Source organism: Mobula hypostoma, chromosome 8, assembly GCF_963921235.1.
Source record: "Mobula hypostoma chromosome 8, sMobHyp1.1, whole genome shotgun sequence".
Taxonomy (NCBI): domain Eukaryota; kingdom Metazoa; phylum Chordata; class Chondrichthyes; order Myliobatiformes; family Myliobatidae; genus Mobula; species Mobula hypostoma.
Window position 1 is genome coordinate 95,657,161 of NC_086104.1, and position 24,078 is coordinate 95,681,238.

The 24,078-nt window shown below is 41.8% G+C and overlaps 1 protein-coding gene across 5 annotated transcripts in view; it reads right to left on the reverse strand.

Annotated features, from left to right (window-relative positions):
- Nucleotides 1–24,078, reverse strand: part of dzank1 (double zinc ribbon and ankyrin repeat domains 1) — a 134,934-nt gene that overhangs the window by 65,940 nt on the left and 44,916 nt on the right. For 2 of the 5 annotated variants that reach the window (XM_063056395.1, XM_063056399.1), the window contains exons 9-12: nt 21,648–21,761; nt 20,556–20,648; nt 15,814–15,936; nt 5,880–6,044 (exon numbers count right to left, since the gene is read on the reverse strand). In XM_063056395.1, coding sequence (XP_062912465.1) covers nt 5,880–6,044; nt 15,814–15,936; nt 20,556–20,648; nt 21,648–21,761 — 495 coding nt within the window. The remainder of the gene's footprint in view (nt 1–5,879; nt 6,045–15,813; nt 15,937–20,555; nt 20,649–21,647; nt 21,762–24,078) is intronic. The other 3 variants (XM_063056397.1, XM_063056398.1, XM_063056400.1) reach the window with 3 other exon arrangements.

The window sequence follows — 24,078 nt, forward strand, 5'->3', positions numbered from 1 at the left end:
GAAGCCCTTTCTCAAGGCTGACATCAGCCCAGTGGGTCAAATGGCCTCCTTCCAGTCGTAAGATTCCATGATTATAGTAAATATTGGATGTGAAATTAAGTAATAACACCAACAGCAGATTAGCTGCTCAACATTTTATCACTGTGTATGGTGATGATCAGAGCACAAAGTGGCTGCCAACCTGATGGCATGAACATTGACTTCTCTAACTAAGTCTCTCTGCAACCTTTCCGTTTCTTCAACATTTCCTGCTCCTCCACCTATTTTGGTGTCATCCGCAAACTTAGCCACAAAACCATTTAATCCATAATCCAAATCATCGATATACATCGTAAAAAGAAGCAGCCCCAACACCGACCCCTGCGGAACACCACTAGTAACCGGCAACCGATCAGAATAGGATCCCTTTATTCCCACCCTTTGCTTTCTGCCTATCAGCCAATGCTCCACCCATTCCAATATCCTTCCTATAATTCCATGGGCTCTCATCTTATTAAGCAGCCTCATATGCGGCACCTTATCGAAGGCCTTTTGAAACTTATTTATATACACACATTCTTTCTCTCTCTCTCCTTTTTCTCCCTCTGTCCCTCTGACTATACCCCTTGCCCATCCTCTGGGTTTATCCCCACCTCCCCCTTTTCCTTCTCCCTGGGCCTCCTGTCCCATGATCCTCTCATATCCCTTTTGCCAATCACTCCAGCTCTTGGTTCCATCCCTCCCCCTCCTGTCTTCTCCTATCATTTTGGATCTCCCTCCTCCCCCTCCCACTTTCAAATCTCTTACTAACTTTTCCTTCAGTTAGTCCTGACGAAGGGTCTCGGCCCGAAACATCGACTGTACCTCTTCCTAGAGATGCTGCCTGGCCTGCTGCGTTCACCAGCAACTTTGATGTGTGTTGCCATATTTTCCTACTTTATAACTATAACTCCCCTTCAAAATTACTTAATTGCCTGTGAAACACTTCAGAACTCCAAAGACATGAAGTGCAATGTGAAAGAGTCTTTTTCTCTTTGATCAACACTCTTCATTACTACACCATGGAAAGTATCATCATTTATGATTAAAGTCCAAGTAAAATTTAATACACTCTCAGAGCTTGGAATAACCTTGAGTTCCTTCTGTATGCACCAGTGGAAGACATTGTGACAAAAAGGATTGAGGTTTTGAACTGGTTTCATTTCTCCCATCACAGCGGTTTAAATACAACAATAAAATATACTACACTGTACAATGATCACTGAACTTGTAGGATTGCCATTAACAGCTCGACTGGTTTATCAACTCTCTATGTAGGATCAGTGCCTGATCGGCATAATATTGAGTTGCTGCTTAGATTTAGAGTTAGGTTCATTTATTTACCACCATGTACATCGAGACGTACAGTGAAATGCGTTGTTTGCGTCAACAACCAACACAATCAGGGCAGCCCGCAAGTGTTGTCACACGTTCCAATACCAACATAAGATGCCTGCAGTACTCAGCAGAACAACGCAGAACACAAGCAACAAACCAACAATAGCAAAATAAGCTCCCATTCCTCCCTCTCACCCACCCACCCCATCCACAGAGATAATCCTCCAACTCCAGGGCAGGGCTTGGGAGTTGCCTTGGCTTAAAAAAAATCTATGACACTAAATAGAAAGTAACTGAGTTCATATGGATTTCAAAGCTTCGTAATCAGTTTCTTTCTCCTACTTTCCGAGTAAGCTATTTTCTTTTGGAAGCCTATCCACTGCGCAATGCCACCCATCTAAAGCAAGGGTCACTTATGTGTGCCACTTAGCCTATCTACCAGCACTTTGGGAGATGAGAGGAAACCAGAATACCTAGGGAAAGCCCATACAGTCACAGGGAGAACTTGTAAACTCCACATAGACAGTACCTGAGGTCAGGTCTGAACCTGTGCGGACACAGGAACTGTGAGGCAGCAGCACGAACTGTGCTGATGCGTTTCAGAGGTGAAGGCAAACACAGGCATTTTAAACTGATGACTGGTCATCACCCTCCCTTACACCAAGGTTAGTATCCCAGGTCTTGAGCATGTTTCGGCTTTGGTATCACAAACATTACCAGCGATGAAAGGAAACATATCTCAGCAGTTTTACTGATGCACTAAATTATCTAGGCGCCACCCCCAGTCAGTCATGACTCTGCAAGTAGAGATAAGAAGTTACAAATTCCCTTTTTTACCTTTCATGCCTCAGTGGTTGTAGACTCATTGCAGTACTGCAAGACCAGGTATTATACAAACAACTATGTCAGGAATGTAGTTTATCAACTATAGCTCAGCATTCAACAACATCATTCCCACAATCCTGATTGAGAAGTTACAGAACCTGGGCCTCTGTACCTCCCTCTGCAATTGGATCCTCGATTTACTAACCAGAAGACCATGATCTGTGCGGATTGGTGATAACAAATCCTCCTCACTGATGATCAACACTGGTGCACCACAGGGGTGTGTGCTTAACCCACTGCTCTACTCTCTATATACACATGACTGTGTGGCTAGGCATAGCTCAAATACCATCGATAAATTTGCTGACAATACAACCATTGTTGGTAGAATCTCAGATGATGACGAGAGGGCGTACAGGAGCGAGATATGCCAACCAGTGGAATGGTGTCACAGCGACTACCTGGCACTCAAATTCAGTAAGACGAAAGAGATGATTGTGGACTTCAGGAAGGATAAGACGAAGGAACACATACCAATCCTCAGAGGGATCAGAAGTGGAGAGAGGGAGCAGCTTCAAGTTCCTGGGTGTCAAGATCTCTGAGGACCTAACCTGGTCCCAACATATTGATGCAGTTTATAAAGAAGGCAAGACAGCGACTATATTTCATTAGGAGTTTGAAGAGATGGGCATGTCAACAAATACATTCAAAAACTTCTAAAGATGTACTGTGGACAGCATTCTGATAGGCTGCATCACTGTCTGGTATGGGGTGGGGAGGGCTACTGCACAGGACTGAAAGAAGCCGCAGAGGGTTATAAATCTAGTCAGCTCCATCTTGGTTACTAGCCCACAAAGTACCCAGGACGTCTTCAAGGAGCAGTGTCTCAGAAAGGCAGCATCCATTATTGAGAACCTCCAGCACCCAGGGCATGCCCTTTTCTGTTACCATCAGGTAGGAGGTACAGAAGCCTGAAGGCACACACTCAGCGATTCAGGAACAGCTTCTTCCATTTTGCCATCCAATCCTTAAAGAGACATTGAACCCGTGACCACTAACTCACCTTTTTAATATTTATTATTTCTGTTTATTTTGCACGATTTTTAATCTATTCAATGTACGATTTTTAATCTATTCAATGTACACCTGCTGTAATTGATTGATTTATTCTTCTTCTTCTATATTATGTATTGCATTGAACTATTGCTTCTAAGTTAACAAACTTCACGACACATGCCGGTGATAATAAACCTGATTCTGATATAGAGAGGCCCAACTCCTCTCCAAAGTGAAGGTAAAAGATCCCACACCTAATGCGAGTGTAACCCTCTCTCCATGGCCCATAACAAATTAGGCTCCTTATGGAGAGATAACTGTCTCCAATAAGCAACACACATCTAGAGACAGTATGATTTAGGTTCACCCGATCAGGAAAGTTGGAATGTTCCACTGAGAGAAAGAAAATTACGGTAAATGCTGTATAAATACTGCCCCATGCAAAAGTTAACATCCCCCAAGAAGTAACAGAACTTACATCAGCATAAACTTACAGTGGAAGTATATTTCCAAATATTTCAACTATAACAAACAGTTATCAGAAAAGGGGGCCATTACAGCTAAACCAGTCCATAATGTGCATGTAAACGTTGGAGCTCATTTCTGAGTAGTTGGGTGCTTCGCTTTAATTATTCACGGCGCTGAATCCACATTCTGCGTGAAAGGCACCAGACACCGTTTGAACTTCCCTCAAAGACCATTACCAATGAACTGGCTAACCTGGAAGTATTGGCACTTCCTCCTTGGAACTATTTGTCTGCATAGTGCACTTCTTACAAGGGGGGCTTTCCTTCGGGCGGGGTTCTGCGACTGTCTCCCTTTGTACTCTTCCCCACACCTCTTTCTTTGCCAAAAATCCCTCTCCCAAAACCCACATTCTCCTAGAAATTGGATGCCACCACTCCCTCTCGAATGTTCTATGGCATCCCATTGGACAGAATGTCATCAAGAAAAACCCAATTGGCTGACACAACATTCCTAAATTGAATAAATGACTCATTATCTTAGCAGAAACCAAAATACTGGGCTGTGAAGCTTAATTAACAGAACATACTTTGTTTTATAGAAAAGCTGCAGAAAATAAAATATCCAACAGCATAACAGCGGTAATACAATAAAACATATTCTTAACCAGGGCATTACATAAGAAATAGGGAAGTGACTTGTGTGTCCCAGGCAATGTCACAAAAGTAAATACTGTTGATACTGACAGAGCCACCTCATTCAGCAGAGAACATACTTCTTTCATTAGTTGGTAAAATTTCATCTTCCACAGAAAAAGAAACTGGTGCAATTCCACACTCTCACCATAGACAGCATCCTAACATCAGCCTTTAACGTCTGGTTTGGGGCAGCATCCTCTGACAATGTACAAAAACCTACAGCAAACTGTATGTTGTGAGCAGAAGATGACAATGGCTGCAGTCTACCATCACTGAAGGAATTGCGTGTGCCTGGGACAAAGAAGCAGACAGACACTCCCCATCCAGCAAACTGCCTTTTCCAAAAGCTTCCTCCTGGAAAGCACTATAGGAATATAAAACTTCATGTCATCTTAAAATCTTCTTCCCTCAGGCAACTTAATCTGATCAGTCATTCTATTTATCCCCCCGCCGCCAAATACCTATTACCTCAGTCACTGCATTGCACTGTAAACACTTCAAACCACTTTTTATAAGCTGTTTACATTGTAAATATATTCTGGTACTTATGCAAATTTTACTTCTAATTCCATTTTTATACAATTCTTTCTTCTGTATAATTGTTGAATGTTGCTTTTTTGCTGCATGTTCTGCCAATACACGACAGCAATTCTCTAGTACATGTAAATGCATATGGTGAATAAAGTTGACCCTTGCTGTGCATGGAGCCCTGCAGTGGAGCATACAGGTCCCCCTCAGCTTACCGCCATTTGCAGACATGAGATGTGACCATGAGCTGAGTTTCCACAAGGCAGAAGACGCCTGAATGAGCTGGCAAATCCATCCCACCAATCTCCCAAACGGTGATTTTATGTACACACTGTATGCATCATAGGCATTTTTAAGCTGTGGTGGTCTATTTCACAATACTGACCAGACTTCAAAAGCACCTAATTAAAAGTAAAGCATTCTGAGATGTTCCAAGAGCGGAATGGTGCTATCTAAATGAAAATATTTCTTTGTTTTTAGAAAGAAACATATTATAAGAACATTATAGTCCCACTGAGGGAATAGAGCTGCCAATTGAGACTGGAAGCCTGGAAACAACTTTCTACTTGCAAGTATCCTGTCAGATCACAGCTGCTTTACTCCTGGCTTCCATAATTTTACACATAATTGTCAAAAAATGTTTAAAAAATTAGAACAAAATTTTTCGACATCTTCCACACTGTCTCAGTGTCTGAGTGTCTGTTACTCAGTGTCTGGCACACTGCCTGAGAGATTTAACACTCATTTCCTGCAGACTCTAGAGCAATTCTAAAGGAAGGGTGACCCAGAGGGGTGGATTTGCACGGATGCTTACTGTCATAGAGTAAAACAACTTGGAAACAGGCCCTTTAGCTCAACTTGTCCATGCTGACTGAGAAGTCTATTTGCTGTAAGCGAGAAGGGCGGGTATCTTGCTGGTTTTGAAGGGAGAAATCATTCAATAAGACCCACCTCAGCTGGAGGCACAGATAGGCCAGAACTAAAGAGCGTGCTGCTGCGTGAATCCATCCGTGGGGGTGGCTCCAGGTAAACGCCACAGGATGAACAGAAACGAGCATATGCATGGTTAGTTGCACCACATTTGGAACACCCGAGGTAACTCATAGCAGGAGCAGGCTGGAAAAGGAGAAAGACCTAATTAATAGGAGAAAATTAATACAAAGCTTTCCATGGCCTCAGGTAATTCTAATGTTCATCACAGCAAATTAAGGAGCTTCCTAAATTGTAATTTATTTTATTTGGGGTACAATATGGTTTCAGGCCCTTTAGAGCCAATGAGTCCCCGCCACCCAATTACACCCATGTGACTAACTTAACTGCTGACCTGTCCATCTTTGGACTGTGGGAGGAAACTGGAGCACCTGGAGGAAGTTCATGAAGTAACAGGAAGAACGTGTGAACTCCTTACTGGCAGTGACAGTAACTGAACCCAGGCCGCTGGCACTGTCAAGCATTATGCTAACCACTGCACTACCATGCTGCCTGGTGGGAGTGAGGTGCCAGGGTGTTATTAGAATGGAGCAACCCAGGCCGCTGGCACTGTAAAGCATTATGCTAATCACTGTACTACAATGCTGCCTGGTGGGAGTGAGGCGCCAGGGTGTTATTAGAATGGAGCAGGGCCTGCAATTACACCGGCAGGAAGGGACGGGAGGCAGAATTAGAATCTGGATGTTACCATTGCAAACGCAGACAACATCTTTAAAGGGTAGCATGGTTTGCGAATGGGAGAATGGTAATCAGTTTTATCACAGTTTAGAGGTAAACAGGGTGAGACACTGCGAGAAAAAACAAATCCCAATATCTCTGTGATGTAGGGACTCAATCCCTTTACATCCATCTCAGAGGACAGGCTGGACATGGGTTCAATGTGGCTTTGAGAAAGCAGCTTCAACTGTACGGCAGTAGAACACCACGGAGATTTTGTGTTCCAGGGCTGCAACTCAAACCCCATAGTTTCTCCTGAGAGCTACCCACTGAGCCAGACTAACAGACAAGAATGAGTCACATCACATAAAGTGTACAAGAGAGGCAAGAGTAGATATCAGACCACTGGAAAATGATGCTAGAGAGGTAGTAATGGGGGACAATGAAATGGCAGATGAACTGAATAAGTATTTTGCATCGATCTTCACTGTGGAAGACAGTAACAGTATGGTGGATCTTTCAAATGTCAGGGATCATGAAGTGTGTGAAGTTACTATTACTAGAGAGAAGGTTCTTGGGAAACTGAAAGGTCTGAAGGTAGATAAGTCACCTGGACCAAATGGTGCACACTCCAGGGTTCTGAAAGAGGTGGCTGAAGAGATCGTAGAGGTATTAGTAATGATCTTTCAAGAATCACTAGATTCTGGAAGAATTGAAAATTGCAAGCGTCACTCCACTCTTCAAGAAGGGAGAAGCAGAAGGAAGGAAGCTATAGGCCAGTTAATCTGACCTCAGTGGTTGGGAAGATGTTGGATCGATGATTAAGAGTAAGGTCTCAGGGTACTTTGAGGCACATTGGGGCTGAGGTGAAAATTGTATCAGCCATGATGAAATGGTGAACCAGACTTGATAGGCCAAATGGCCTAATTCTGCTCCTATATCTCATGGTATTATGGTCTTTAATTATTACTCAAGCAAAACCAAATAAACTCCTCAACTCAGGCCCTCCCCAGTTAACCAACACCTTACTTATGTACAACCTGTACCTAAGGAAGCAAGTTTTCCTTTGCACTTCTGCATATACAGCACAAGACATAACAGCAGAATGAGGCTATTCAGCCCATCAAGTTTACTCTGCCGTACGATTATGGCTGCTCTATTTTCCCTCTCAACCCCATTTTCCTGCCTTCTCCCCATAACCTTTGATGCCCTTACTAATCAAGAACTATTAACCTCCGGTTTAAATATACCCAATGACTTCACAGCAGCCCATGACAAGAAATTTCACAAATTCATCACCCACCTGCTAAAGAAATTCCATATCTCTGTTCTAAAGGGACACCTTGTATTCTGAGGCTATGAACTCTGATCCTAGAATTTACCACTTTTGAAAATATCTTCTCCACATCTATCCTATCTAGACTTTTCAATATTTCGTAGGTTTCAGTGAGAACCCCCCTCATTCTTCTAAACTCTAGCGACATAAAATGTTGCTCAGAAACATAAAATGCTCCTCGTATGTAAACCCTTTCATTCCCAGGATTATTCTCACGAATCTCCTCTGGATCCTCTCCAATGTCAGCATATACTTTCTTAGAGATGGGCCCAAAATCCATAATACTCCAAATGCGCCTGACCAGTGCCTCAGGACCCACACCACCAGATTCAGAAACATTTATTCCAGTCAACTATCAGGCTCTTGAACCAGAGTGGATAACTTCACTCACCCCTTCACTGACCTGTTCACACAACCTATGGACTCACTTCTAAGGACACTTCATGTCAGGTTCTCAATATTTATTGCTTATTTATTCATTTTTTCTCTTTCTTTTTGTATTTGCACAGTTTGTTGTTTTCTGCACACTGTTTGCCTGTCTTCTTGGGTTCAGTCTTTCAATGATCCTAGTGTTTCTTGTATTTATTGTGCTTCCTGCAAGAAAACAAACCTCAGGGTTGTATATGGTGACATATACTGTATGTATTTTGATAATAAATTTACTTTGAACTTTGAATTTATAAAGCCTAACATTACAACCTTGCTTTTATATTCTAGTCCTCTTGAAATGAATGTCTTCATTATACTCGCTTACTACTGACTTAACCTGGTTACCTGTACTGGTCCGTTCAACAATAAACTTGACTTTGACTTCCGAAGACCAGTAATGTAGATTTGCTGGCTGCTGCCAGGCTATGGATGTGTTTTAACATGGGGGAGCTAAGCTCACAGCCATCTTTCCATCTTGCAAACTGTTCAGGCTACGAAGAGTTCACAGGAGCAGAACCTTGACGTTACCTGTGGACAATCTGTACTTTTGGCGGTTGCAGTATGCAGTGAATTCCATGCACAACCACCATGCAGAAAAAACTTGCTCCACACATCTCATTTGAATCTACCTCCTATTGCCTTAAATACATGCCCTCTGGTTTCAACCCTGTGAAAAAGATACTGGCTATTAACTCTTTCTATGCCTCATATAACCTTACAACTTCCATCAGATCTCCCCTCAGCCTCCTCTGCTTCAGAGGAAACACAAGTGTGGAACTTGAAATGTCTTATGGCTATACTTTACTGCAAGTCTCTGAATTTTAGATTTTGAATTTCCAATAGGAATCGCTTTTCCTTTTAACTAAAGAACAGCAATTGTCACACACAAAATGCTGGAGGAACTGTTGGAACTGGAGGAAATCCTGCTGAGTTCTTCCAGCATTTTGTGTGTGCTGCTTGGATTTCCAGCATCTGCAGATTTTCTCTTGTTTGTGAACAGCAATTGTCATTTCTTTTTGCAATAATGAAATTATATGTGCTCAAAATTTACCAGAGAGCAACTTAAACACAGTTTTACAAAAGGAAAAGGAAATCAAGTGTGTAAGATTTGAAACAGAAATAGAAAATATTATAAACAGATCAGTTAAACAGAAAATAACAAAAGGATTAAGGGGGGTGTGGAACACTACTTGAAACATACTCTTAGTGGCTACATTATTCAGTTCACCTGTTTATTAATGCAAATATCTACTCAGCCAACTCAATGCATAAAAGCATGCAGATGTGGCTAAGAGGTTCAGTTGTTGTTCAGACCAAACATCAAAGTTCAAAGTAAATTTAATATCACGGTACATATCTGTCACCATATACAGTGAATTCTGGCTAATTGGGCCATCGGTTAATAGGAGCAGCTGATTATTTGGGGCAAGTCTTCAAGAACGAAAACCAATTGAGAAAATTGCCCAGATTCCCTTTGTTTATTTGGTATACGATGCTGCTTTAATTGGGCCAAGAGACTTGCCAAGCATGTCTGAATTAGTATCAGTCACAGACACTTCTGCGACCATTTGACACTACATCATGCTTAGAGTGAACCTCCTTAAAAGAGTGTCAGTTGTGTGTGTTTGCGTCCAAAAAACAGTGACTTTTGTCACTGATAGTTGGCGAGAAATAACCAGTAAGACAATTCCAAACTGTCTGCTCACTGCAGTTTCAAGCATTCAGGTTTGGAGAAGGCAGAAACAGCCAGAAGTGACTTAGGAACTATGAATTTGTAAGTATCGACAATTATCTTGAATATTACAATGAAAATGAAGATTTGGAGGATGCAACCATTGACAGCATTGTACGAAGGCAGTCCATTATCTGTACTAGGTGTCAGCACTGATTTTGTTCATTGAGTACACTGGATGAATTCCCCCATCGATAACTATTAGGAACTAATATACAGTTTTATAGTACTGCGTACCATTAGTACTATTCTAATTTGTTCCGTATTTCATTTAAATACATCATTTGTTATTCAGTTTGCCTTTTTATACCTTTTTAAACTATTTCCATGAAACTTTGGATAATTGGGGCAGCTGCTTAATTGGGCCAAAACGTACTGATCCCGATGTGTCCTAACAAACTGGAATTCACTGTACAATCTCTTGCAGGCATTCACAGTAGAACAAAGAATCAGTGAAAGACTGCGTCCAACAAGACAAACAACTGTGCAAATACAAAAAGAAAAAAAGCATAAATAAGCAATAAATATTGAGAATATGAGATGAATATTCCTTGAAAGTGAGTCCATAGGTTGTGAAACAGTTCAATGATGTGGTGAGTGAAGTTATGCCCTCTGGTTAAGAGCTTGATGGTTGAGTGGTAATAACTGTTCTGAACCTGGTGGTGTGGGTCCCAAGGCTTCTGGACCTTCTTCCTGATAGCAGCAGCAAGAAGAGAACATGGCCTGGATGGTGGGTCCTTGATGAATACTGTTTTCCTGCTACAGCACTTCATATAGATGAGCTCAGTTGTGGGGAGAACTCTACCCGTGATGGACTGGGCCGTATCCACTACTTTTTGTAGACTTTTCCATTCAAGGGCATTGGTGTTTCATACTAGGCTGTGATGCAACTGGTCAATACACTCTCCACTGTACATGTATAGAGGTTTGTCAAAGTTTTAGAAGACATGCTGAATCTTCATAAACTTCTAAGAAAGTTGAAGCACTGCTGTGCTGTCTTTGTAATGGCACTTAAGTGCTGGACCCAGGACAGATCCTCTGAAATTATGACACTGAGGAATTTAAAGTTGCTAACCCTCTCCCCTAATGAGGGCAGGCTCATGGACCTCCAGTTTCCTCCTGCTGAAGGCAACAATCAGCTCTTTGGTCTTGCTGACAATGAGTAAGAAGTTGTTGTGGCAACACTCAGCCAGATTTTCAATCTCCCTCTGATATATTGATTAGTCACCACCTTTGATTCAGCTTATGACAGTAGTGTCATCAGCATACTTAAATATGACACTGAAGGTGTGCTTAGTCACACAGTCATAAGTATAAAGCGAGTAGAACAGAGAGCTAAGCACACAGCTTTGTGGTGCACCTGTGCTGATGGTGATTGTGGAGGAGGTGTTGTTGCCAATGTAAACTGACTGGAGTCTGCAAGGATCCAGTTGAGCAGGAGGTATTGAGGCCAAATCTTGAAGTTTATTGAATAGCTCTGAGGGGATGATAGCACTGAATGCTGAGCTGTAATCAACGAGGAGCATTCTTATATATGCAGTCTCACGGTCCAGATGTTCCAGGGTTGAGTGAAAAGTCAATGAAATGGCATCTGCTGTTGACCTGTTGTGACAGAAGGCCAACTGGAGTGCATCCAAGTCACTTCTTAGGCAGGACTGATATGCTTCATCAGCAACCTTTCAATGCACTTCATCCTGGTGGGTGTAGGTGCTACTGGACAATAGTCATTGAGGCAGATCACCATATTCTTCTTAGCCACTAATATAATTGAAGCAGGTGGGTATCTCAGACTGCAGAAGCGAGAGGTTAAACATATCAGTGAAATCTCCAGCCAGCTGATCGGCACAGGCCTTTAGTACTCAGGCAGGTACACTATCTGGAATGAGACAGGGTACATACCCATTCATCAGAATGAGGAAAAATGTGACCGTGACCACATTTTTGGTCAAAATTGCTAACCCTTGGGATTTTCACGTGCAACAGTCTCTGGAGTTTACAGAGAATGGTGTGAGAAACAAAAAAACATCTAGTGAGCAGCAATTCTGTGGGTGAAAAGGCCTTGTTAGTGAGAGCGGTCAGAAGATAACGGCCACGCTAGTTCAAGCTGACAGGAGGGTGACAGTCACTCAAATAACCATGTGTTACAACAGTGGTGTGCAGAGGAGCATCTCGGAATGCTCAACACACTGGACCTTGAAGTGGATGGGCGACAGCAGCAGAAGTTCACAAACGTACACTTAGTGGCCACTTTATAAGGCACAGGGGGTATCTAGTAGAGTGGCCACTGAGTGTATGTTGAATGAGGGATGTGTGGAAATTTAATACTTCTGCTTTCTAAACTTATACTGGCTAACCTGCTGAAGTATAAGGTTCTGGGTTATGTAAATCAATAAGTGACGCAATTTGAAATAACATTTCAACAGAACACCTTGGTTGCGCCACTCTGAACAAAGTATGAACCTGTCAGAACAGGAAAACAGGAATGCAAGATGAGCTACAATGTTGACTTATAATATCGCACAAAATGGATTTTGGGCACAATCCAGAGACTGATCCAATAAAACAATTAGACTGATCTTTAGCACTGTCACATTTCTGGGCGGGACTACCACATGTTACTAGCTATCGGGGGATGATTTATGCTTTGCTTTGAGATCTAGCTGCTGCTGCCAAGGCCCTAAAAATCCTGAGAAGCTGGTGGCGATTCCTTATTCCACAGTATTTTTGGGTAAGAAGTTCCAGTATTTAGACACTAATGATGGTACATCTCCAAGTTAGGATGACGTGCAACTTGAAGGGGGGGAATTGCCATTTGCTGATTTCATAATATGCCTTTGATTCTCAGGTCTGGGTGCGTCTGCATTCATGCCACCCCCTCTGCTCCTAGCACTCCATCTCTGCCACCTGGCCCACACCCCTCCTGCAGTGTGCCACCTTTGCCAATTCCAATGTCCTTTGCTCCTGCCAGATCAACAAACTCGCTCTCTGATCCATATTGACAAACTCAATACAGTGAAAAAGACTTAGGCACCCTAGTTTTATATATAGTTTTGCATAGTACTATACAGTACAGCATGGAAAAAGGCCCTTCAGCACAACTCTCCCATGCTGACTGTTGCCCAGTGAGCAAGTCTCATCTAACTGCATGTGGCTCACAGCCCTCTCCTATTCATGCACGTATGTCTTCTAAATGTGCCCGCCTCAGCCACAATTCCTGGCAGCTTATTTTAAATGCATACCACTCTTTATAGATCTTTGCTTGCTTCAAGCAAACCCTTGAGTTGCACTAATGGGAGCCCACAGGGGTGCAGGATGGATTTTAAAAACATATCACTGCTATTTCAGATCATCTGACTGGCAGAAAGCCTGGCTTCCAGCCACATCAGGGTTCATATCAACAATTTACCAGAGTTAAGGGCAACCAGACGGGCAACCTGAATTCGTTGTTGCCATAACAAAGTATACTAACTTACACACACGTATGTACAACTCCTATCCTAGCTTTCCCTTCTCTTGCTTAGGATATCTGTTCGATTCTGTTACTATTTCTTCAGATCATAACTTGCATGTAAAAATCCCAAGATGCTTCATAGGAGGATTAGCAGAGAAAATCTGCTGCTGATGTACGAATGCAGGAACTAGGAAAGGTTCCCAAAAACAAAGAGGTAAGTTGTGACAGGCAGCTTAAAGGCAGAGAGACCGAGGTGGGAGGAGTTCAGATCCAGATCAGGTTAGGGCATGGAATAAAGGAAATTGGAGAGGTGCTCAGGAGCTAGAGTATTTCTTGAACACTAGATATACTGTACACACAAGAGATAGGTAGATACTTCATTGATCACAAAAGAAATTAGTGTCACTGTAGCATTACAAAGAAGGTTCACCAGATTGATTCCTGGGATGGCAGGACTTTCATATGAAGAAAGACTGGATGAACTGGGCTTGTACTCGTTGGAATTTAGAAGATTGAGGGGGGATCTGATTGAAACGTATAAAATCCTAAAGGAATTGGACAGGCTAGATGCAGGAAGATTGTTCCCGATGTTGGGGAAGTCCAGAACAAGGGGTCACAGTTTGAGGATAAAGGGGAAGCCTTTTAGGACCGAGATGAGGAAAAACTTCTTCACACAGAGAGTGGTGAATCTGTGGAATTTTCTGCCACAGGAAACAGTTGAGGCCAGTTCATTGGCTATATTTAAGAGAGAGTTAGATATGGCCCTTGTGGCTACGGGGATCAGGGGGTACGGAGGGAAGGATGGGGCGGGGTTCTGAGTTGGATGATCAGCCATGATCATAATAAATGGCGGTGCAGGCTCGAAGGGCCGAATGGCCTACTCCTGCATCTATTTTCTATGTTTCTATGTTTCTATTACAAATACACAGATATATACAATATACAAATATTAGAAGTAAGAAAGAATAAAAAAATAAGTTACCCAAACAGTCTAACAGGAGGGGTCATCACTTCCCTGGCTATAGGTTGACTCATTATAGAGCCTAATGGCCGAGGGCAAGAATGACCTCATATAGCACTCTTTGGATGAGTGTAGTTATACTAGTCTATTACTAAAGTACTCCTCTGTTCAGCTAAGGTGGCATGCAAAGGGTGAGAAACATTGTCCAGAATTGCCAGGATTTCCCACAGGGTCCTTTGTTCTACCACAGCCTCCAGTATGTCCAGTTTGACTCCTATAACAGAGCCAGCCTTTCTAATCAGTTTATTGAGCCTGTTGTCGTCACTCGTGTTGATGCCATTGCCCCAGCACACCTCCGTATAGGAGATTGTATTGGTGACAGCAGACTGGTAGAACATGTAAAGGAGAGGCCAGCTTACTCCAAAGGACCTCAGTCTTTTCAGGAAGTAGAGGCAGCTCTGACCCTTTTTGTACACAGCCTCTGTGACGGTGTCCCACCCAAGTCTGTCATCCAGGTGCACCCCCGGGTACTTGTAGGTCCTCACCACATCGACGTCCTCATCATCAGTAGTAACAGGAAGAAATGCAGGCTTGGTCTTCCTAAAGTCCACCACCATCTCCTTTGTCTTACTGATGTTGAGCTGCAGATGATTCAGCTTGCACAATTTGACAAAGTCCTCCTCCAGGGCTCTGTATTCATCCACCTGTCCCTCCGTTTATACACCCAACTATTGCTGAGTCATCAGAGAATTTTTGCAGATGACATAACTCAGTGTTGTATCTACAGGCTGAGGTATACAGGGTAAACAGGAAGGAAGTCAATATGCTACCCTGTGGGGCCACTCTGCTGTTTATCGCCATGTGTGACACACAGCTCTGAAGCTGCACAAACCGTGGTATGCTAGTCAGGTAGTCCATTATCCAGGATACAATGGAAGTGACAACCTGCTTTGAACAGATCTTTTCCCTCAGCAATGAGATTTGTGTGGTATTGAAGGCACTTGAGAAATCAAAAAAACATGATCCTCACAGTGCTGAAATCCAGTGCAACACACACAAAATGCTGGAGGAGTTTAGCAGGTTCTGAGCTGAGACCCATCATCATGATGAAGGGCCTTGGCCTGAAACTGTTTATTCCCCTCCACAGATGCTGCCTGACCTGCGGAGTTCTTCCAGGATTTTGTGTGATACAAGTTTTCTTACAGGATATTAGGACTGCAAAAGTTTACAGGAGATATGGGCGCAAAATTCAGCAAGCATTAGGGCACCATTTTGTGGCATTGTAAAGTCTAACCACTGAGCCGATTGCTTCACTATTTTTGTTCCTACCTTGGCTCCACACCAGTCACAGAATCGAGCATCAGTATTGTTAACCCGACTGCATTTGGAACAAGATAATAACTTGCCTTCTTGACTTGGTAATGGTACAGCATAATCTCCACTAAGAAATGGCTAATTTGGAAGGAGAAGAAAAATAATTGTATCAAATTTAGCAACGATTTTAGTGTAGCACAGAAAAAAAGTTGCATTGTGTTTTTATCACTATGTAGAACAATGGATCTATAATTTCACATCCATATTATTGAGGCATAAATAATGGATTGTAATTTTGCAGGTTTAGAAAACCTAGGAGTGATTGGGATGAATATAGAAAAGACTGAATGCCACTGATATAGTGAAACTATTCCCTTTGACGAGAGAAAGTGGACATAAAATTAGGCATCCAAAAGCGAAAAAAGAAACACAGGTGTTGCAATGCTGAAATAAAATCACAAAATGCTGAAAATATTCAGTAGGTCAGATCATTAAATAATCGTGAAAATTGGAGAAGCAAAGTCAAAAATTCAAGGATAATTGGAGCTTTCTTGATAGAAATTGTAAGAATTTTGAAAGACAAGGAGCATCAAGGGTAAATTAAATTGAGGTATATAATTGGACATAAATTGCAACAGAGTTATGGTGCTGAATGACTGCCCTCCTCTGATTCTATATTTGTCTCCCTTCAACCAATATGATTTATTTTCAACTTCAGGAGTGCCATTTGAGTTCTTATTTATAAAAAGGAGGTATTTCAGTGGGTGGAACTGGAACTCTTCCACTTCTGACACCCAAAATAAATTTCAAACATGCCCAGAGCAGGTTGAGAATAGAGGAATGCAATCTTTGCCCTGTCTTAATGATATGACTTTTCTGACTATCAGCAAATCATAAACCTGTTCTTTACGGCTTTGTATCACTGTTCCACCCTTGGGAGGTTGCTCATTTCCACCAATGAATCCAATTTAGTTTGCATTGTTGAATGTGAAACAAGGCAGGTCATGATATATTTTTGAAATTAAGATGTTTATATGCATATAAATAATAACAGGCTCAAATAACAGCAAACCTTGCTAAACAACTATACAACAAGGCTTGGTATAATTTACTTTTTAAAAAAATAATTTTGATGGCAAAATTTGGCATGAACATTTAGGTTTTAATTTAGATTTTTATCTATTTGTATTTTCAGGTACAGATCAAAGTTCTGAGAGTGAGGCAGGCAATTTATAAATAATCCCATCTCATTAAAACCTAATAAGACTTCTGTAAAAAGGGCAATCAACATTTCAACTTAAGACCCTTCAAACAGACTCTCCATTTCACTCTGCAGATGACACCTGACCCATCGAGTTCCTTTAGCAGTTTATGTATGTTCCAGATTCCAGCACCTCGTCCCCACTGAGCTCATTTGCATAGAATTACCAAAAGACATAGGAGCAGAATTAGGCTATTTTGCCCATCTAGTCTGCTCTGCTGTTTCATCATTGCTGATCCATTTCCGCTCAGCTCCAAACGCCTGCCTTCTCCCAATAACCCTTCATGTCCTGGCTAATCAAGAATCTATCAGCCTCTGAATTAAATATACCCAATGACTTGGCCTCCACAGCCACCTCCAGAAATGAATTCCACAGATTTCACCACTCTCTGGCTAAAGAAATTCCTCCTCACCTCCGTTCTAAATGGACGTCCCTCTATTTTGAGGCTGTCCCCTCTGGACCTAGACTCCCCTAGTATAGCAAACATCCTCTCCACATCCACTCTATCAAGGCCTTTCAACATTCAAAAGGTTTCAACGAAATTCTTCTGAATTCCACTGAGTACAATCCCAGAACAATCAAATGCTCCTCATATGATAAGCCTTCAATCCCAGAATAATTTTTGTGAACCTACTTTGAGCCTTCTCCAAAGTCAGTACATCCTTTCTTAGACAAGGGACCCAAAACCGCTCACAGTAGTCCTAGCGAGGTCTTTACGGTGCCTTATAAAGCCTCAACATTACATCCTTGCTTTTATATTCTATTCCTCTTGAAATTAATATTAACATTGCATTTACCTTCCTCAGCACCGACTCAACCTGCAAATTAACCTTTAGGGAATCCTGCACAAAGACTCTCAAGTCCCTTTGTACCTCTGATTTTTGAATATTCTCTCCATTTAGAAAATAGTCTATTGTTTTATTTCTTCTGTCATCCAAATCATTGACATATAATGTAAAAAGAAGTGGTCCCACCACAGACCTCTGTGTTGTGGAACACCATTAGTCAACAGCAGCCAATCAGAAAAGGCTCCCTTTATTCCCTCTCTTTGCCTCCTGCCATTCAGCCAATGTTCTATTATGCTAGCATCTTTCCTACAATAACGTGGGCTCTTAACTTGTTAAGCAGCCTCATATGTGGCACCTTGTCAAAGGCCTTCTGAAAATCTAAGTTCACAACATCAAGTGATTCTCCTTTGTCTATCCAGCTCATTATTTCTTTAAAGAATTCCAACAGATATGTCAGGCAAGATTTTCCCTCAAGGAAACCATGCTGACTACAGCCTATTTTATCATGTGCCTCCAAGTAGTCCAAAACCACAGCCTTAACAATCGACACCAACATCTTCCCAACCACTGAGGTCAGACTAACTGGCCCATAATTTCCTTTCTTCTGCTTCTCTCCCTTCTTAGGCGTGGAGTGGAGTGGAGTGACATTTGCAATTTTCCATTCTTCTGGAACCATTCCAGAATCTAGTGATTCTTGAAAGATTATTAAAATGCCTCCACAATCCCTTCAGCCACCTCTTTCAGTACCCTGGTGTGTAGACCATTTAAGTCCAGATGACTTACTTATCTTCAAACCTTTCAGTTTCCCCAAGCACCTTCTCCCTAGTAATGGCAATTTCACTCACTTCTGCCCATGACTCTCTCGAACTTCTGGTATACTGCTAGTGTCTTCCACAGTGAAGACTGATGCAAAATACTTATTCAGTTTGCCCACCATTTCCTTATCCCACCCTACTACCTCTCCAGCATCAGTTCCAGCAGTCTAATATCTTCTCTCACCCCTCTTTCACTTTCTATATATCTGAAGAAACTTTTGGTATCCTCTTTAATATTATTGGCTAGCTTACCTTCATATTTCATCTTTCCTCCTTTTATTATATTTTTTTGGTTGCCTTTTGTTGGTTTTTTAAAAGTTTCCCAATCCTTTAATTTCCCACTAATTCTTGCTCTTTTATATGCCCTTTCTTTGACTTTCACTTCCCTTGTCAGCCACAGTTGCGTCATCCCGCCTATAGGACACTTCTTAGGGATATATCTATCCTGCGCCTTCTGAATTGCTCCCAGACTGCTGCTCTGCCATCATCCCTGCTAGTGTTCCCTTGCAATCATCTTTGGTCAACTCCTCTCTTGTGTCTCAGCATTCCCTTTACTCCACTGTAATACTGATATATCTGACGTTAGCTTCTCCCTCTCAAGTCTCAGAATGAATTTTATCATGTTATGCTAATTGGTTCCCAAGGGGTCCTTTACATTAAGCATGCTAATCAAGAGTTAATCATGAAGGTAAATGGCATATTAACTTAATAATTTTGTATAACTTGTATAATTTTTAGGTTTTTGTAATTAATTTTTTTACTACTTTAAATCAGAACAGTTTCTGATATCCTTGCCTTCAGAATCCATTGCCTAAGGCCTGTTTGAGCTGCAGACCTTACCAAATGACAGGTATGAAAGTTAGCTTGGTTAATTGGGTCTGGCAGTGACTTCAGGCCTCAGGCCTGACCCAAACATTTCTGCCTATTATCAGAGAGCCGCTGAGAGAGATATTGAGATTATTCTTGGGTCTACATGAGAGTGAAAATCCAAAAATGTTTGAATTCATGTGAAACCCTTCACAATCACAGGATATTCTGAAACATCAGTGAAGTTTGTTTGCAACATCGTGCCGTTTGTAGGGTAGAAATGGAGGAACCATTGCACACATAGTGCTCCCTTCATTAGGTACACCTGCTTGTAAATGTAAATATCTGATCAGCCAATCGTGGCAACAACTCAATCCATAAAAGCATGCAGACATGGTCAAGATGTTCAGTTGTTGTTCAAACCAAACATCAGAATGGGGAAGAAATGTGATCTAAGTGACTTTGACCGTGGAATGATTGTTGGTGCCAGATGGGATGGTTTGAGTATCTTAGAAATTGATGATCTCCTGGGATTTTCACACACAACAGTCTCAACAGTTTACAGAGAATGGTGTGAAAACATAATAAAAATTCAGTGAGCAGCAGTTCTGCGGGTGAAAGTGCCCTGTTAATGAGATAGGTCAGAGGAGAATGGCCGGAATGGTTGAAGCTGATAGGAAGGCAACAGTAACTCAAATAACCACAGTGGTGTGCAGAAGTGCATCTCTGAATGCACACATGTCGAACCTTGGTGGATGGGCTACAGCAGCAGAAGACCACGAACATACACTCATTGGCCACTTTATGAGGTACAGGAGGCATCTAATAAGGTGACCAACGAGTGTGTATCCATGGTTGAACGAGCCATGAGATAATTGCCGTGTATCTACTTTCTCAGGTGATAGTGATAGAGGAATATAGGCTACCAGAACACAGAGTACCACCCAGTTATCTTCTAGGATCTGCTTTTTGGCCTGAGAGATCTAAATTTTCAACCCTGGAAAGATGGCATTTCCAACAGTTCAATGGTTAGCTGGAAAGTCACAAGGTTCTCAGTCTTATTGAACTAAATGGCAGTAACGTACCTTAGGAGATTCCGACAGCTTGGTTTCACAGGTTACACAGTGCTGTATATTGGCTGGATTTCCCGTTCCACAAGATCGACAGATAATCTTGCCCTATTTAACATGCAGCATTGTTACATTGTGAAACTACTAGGTTTATCTGCATAAACACCATAATCAGGATGTGCTGAGGGGCAATGGACCATATGATGGCACACGTCTATTTTCTTACCCTGAGCACATTTCATTTCAGGCCAAACCTGCTGTTTCGTGAAGGGAGACCTGTCCAACTCCCCAAACGTTATTTAGGAGTAATGCTTAGGTAGCCAAAATAGCTCAGCTGGGAGAGTGTCGGACTGAAGATCTAAAGGTCCCTGGTTCAATCCCAGGTTTCAAAACTGTGGCTTATTAATTACAGGAAAGATATCAATAAGATTGAACGACTACAGAGAAAATTTACAAGGATGTTGATGAGACCTGAGTTAAAGGGAAAGATTGAATAGGTTAGGAGTTTATTCCCTAGGATAGGAGAAGGAGGGGAGATGTGAGAGAGGTATAGAAAGTTAAGAGGGGTATAGATAGGGTAAATGGAAACAGGCTTTTCCCACCGATGTTGGGTGATACTAGATAGAGGAATGATGAAAGGTGGAATATTTAAGGGGAATGTTTAAGTTGGTCAGAGGGGAAGCTTGTTCAGTCAGAGGGTGGTGAGAGTATGGAACGAGCTGTCAGTGGAAGTGGTGGGTGCAGGTTTGATATCAATATTTAAGAGAAGTCTGGATAACTACATGGATAGGAAGGGTATAGAGGGCTATAGTCCAGATGTGGGTCGATGAGACTAGGCAGAATAATAGTTTGACACTGACTAGATGGGCCAAAGGGCTTTTTTCTAAGCTGTAGTGTTCTATGACTCCAAGAATTCTGACCATTTACTATCAGATGCATTATAACATGCACTAGTGTAACAGAAACTTGTTGCCCAGCAGCTTTCTCTGCAATCTGTGACTAGAAACTCAGATACTCATTGAACAGTCCTCAAGCAATCCACGCACATATCAGCACAGTTTGTTTTGAGTGAAAACTTCTTTCTTGTCAAGTACAAGAGAAGTTTACCTGGAGGCGGATGCTGGCCTGAGGCACTAGCTGAGGTGTTACAGGAGCCTCACACACAATGCACGTTGGAGTATTCAATGGGATCATTGTCTTGCATTCAACGCAGAGCCCCATCTGTACATCAACACAAGACTTTATCAGGCTTTTGATAAAATGCTTCTATTCACGATGGGCAGCTTAATCCAACAAATCCATTTTCCCCATAGTGGAACTGAGCATGCTTTTTTTTGAGTAAAAATATTCCTGATGTTGTAAACTTGAAAAAGTCAAGATAGCTATAATATACTCAGCTGATAGATCAGCATCAGTGAGAGAAGAAACAGAGCCGATCCTGTGCATCAAAGACCTTATATCAGAACCAGAAGCATGAGAAAACATACCTAAAGTTGTAATTAGGGGATGGGTGATGAAGACATCGGAGGGTGCTAACTAAAATTGTCAAGCTAACAATTGATTATAGAGCAATACAGCATGGATATAGGCTTTTCAAGCCCAGTGAGTCCACGCCAACCATGGTGCCTACTTATCCAGTCCCAATTTCCTACATTCAGTCCATATCCCTATAAAACCTGCCGTTGCATGTGCCTATTTAAGTGCTTACTGTACCTGCCTCAAACACTTCCTCTGGCTGTTTGTTCCATGTACTCAACACCCTCTGCCTTTTTAAAGTCCTCAAGTCCTTTTTAAAGCTCTCTTCTCTCACCCTAAATCCAGATGCTCTATTTTAGGATTCCCTTCTCACGGAAAAAGACCATCCACCTGACTACACCTCATGATCTTATAAACCTCTATAAGGTGGCCCTTCATTCTCCTACGCTCCAAGGAATGACGACCTAGCCTGACCAAAGTCTCGCTAACCCTAGCACCATACTCTTAAATCTTTTTGGACCCTTTCATTTTAACCATAGCTTTCTTATAAGGACCTGTTCTCTTTGTTAGTTTGTTTATTATTCATTTTTTTTTAATTGCACTGTTTCTCTTTTTTTGCACATTGCTTGTTTGTCAGTCTTCATGTGTAATTTTCTCATGGATTATGTTGTATTTCTTTGTCCTACTGTGAATGCCTCTAAGGAAATGAATCTCATGGTCATATATGGTGATATATATGTACTGCGCTTTAATAATAAATTTAAAGTTTGAAATTTAAATAATGAATAACATTCACTCCTGTGGAGTGAATAACATTCACAATACCACTCCTGCGGCACACCACTAGTCACCAACCTCCATTCCGTGAAACAACCTTCACCCACATCCTTCTGCTTCCAACCTCAGCCAATTTTTAATCCATCTAACTAGCTCTTCCTGGATTCCACATGACGTAACCTTCCAGACCAGCCTACTATGTGAGACCTTGTTGAAGACCTTGCTAAAGTCCAAACACACAGCACCTATTGCTCTAACCTCATCTACATTTTTTTGTTGCTTCTAAAAAAAAAATCTCAAAGATTCATTAAGCACAGCTTTCCATGCACAAGCCATGCTGACTGCTCCTAATCAGAGTCTGCCTATCGAAATGCTGGTAGATTCTGATCCTCAAAATACCTTCTGGTAACTTCCCCACTACTGACTGGCTTGCAGCTCCCTATCTTGCCCTTGCTAGCCTTCTTAAACAATGGAGCAACATTAGCCACCTTCCAGTCCTCAGGAACTTCATCAGTGGCTCATAATGAAGTAATCTGCAAGGTCCTCCATAATTTCTTCTCCAGCTTCCTACAAAGTCCAAGGATGCATTCAGTCATGTCCTGAGCATCTATCCACTTTAGGATACAGCAAAGTTCAAAGTAAATATATTATCAAAAGTAGCATATGTTACCAAATACCACCTTAAGATTCATTTTAGTGGGCATTCACAAGAAAACAAAGAAATAGAATAGAATCAATGAAAAAACTACACACAACCAAAGATTGACAAATAACCAGACCGCAGAAGACGACAAAGTGTGCAAATAAAATTAAATAAGTAAATAAATAATACTGAGAACATGAGTTGTAGAGTCAAGGCTGCAAGTACCTCCTCCCTGGTAATATGAATGTCCTGAGGCTGATGTGAGATCATCTATCAGAAAGACCAGTCAATGGAAGGCATCTAGCCCAGACGGTATACCTGACCAAGTACTGAAAACCTGTACTAATCAACTGGGTGGTGTGATTCCTGAGGCAGTCTGGGGTACCCACCTGTTTCAAGCAGGCTTCAGTCATAGCAGTGCCCAACAGGAACATGGTAACCTGCCTCAATAACTATATCCAGTAGTACTTACATCCACTGTGATGAAATGCTTCAAGAGTTGAACCATATCAAGTCCTGCCGAGAAATAACTTGGGGATCTGCTCCACTTTGCCTACCATCACACCAGGTGCTATTTCATTGGCTCTTCACTCAGTTCTGGAACATCTGGACAAAGGTGCATACGTCAGCATGCTCCTCATT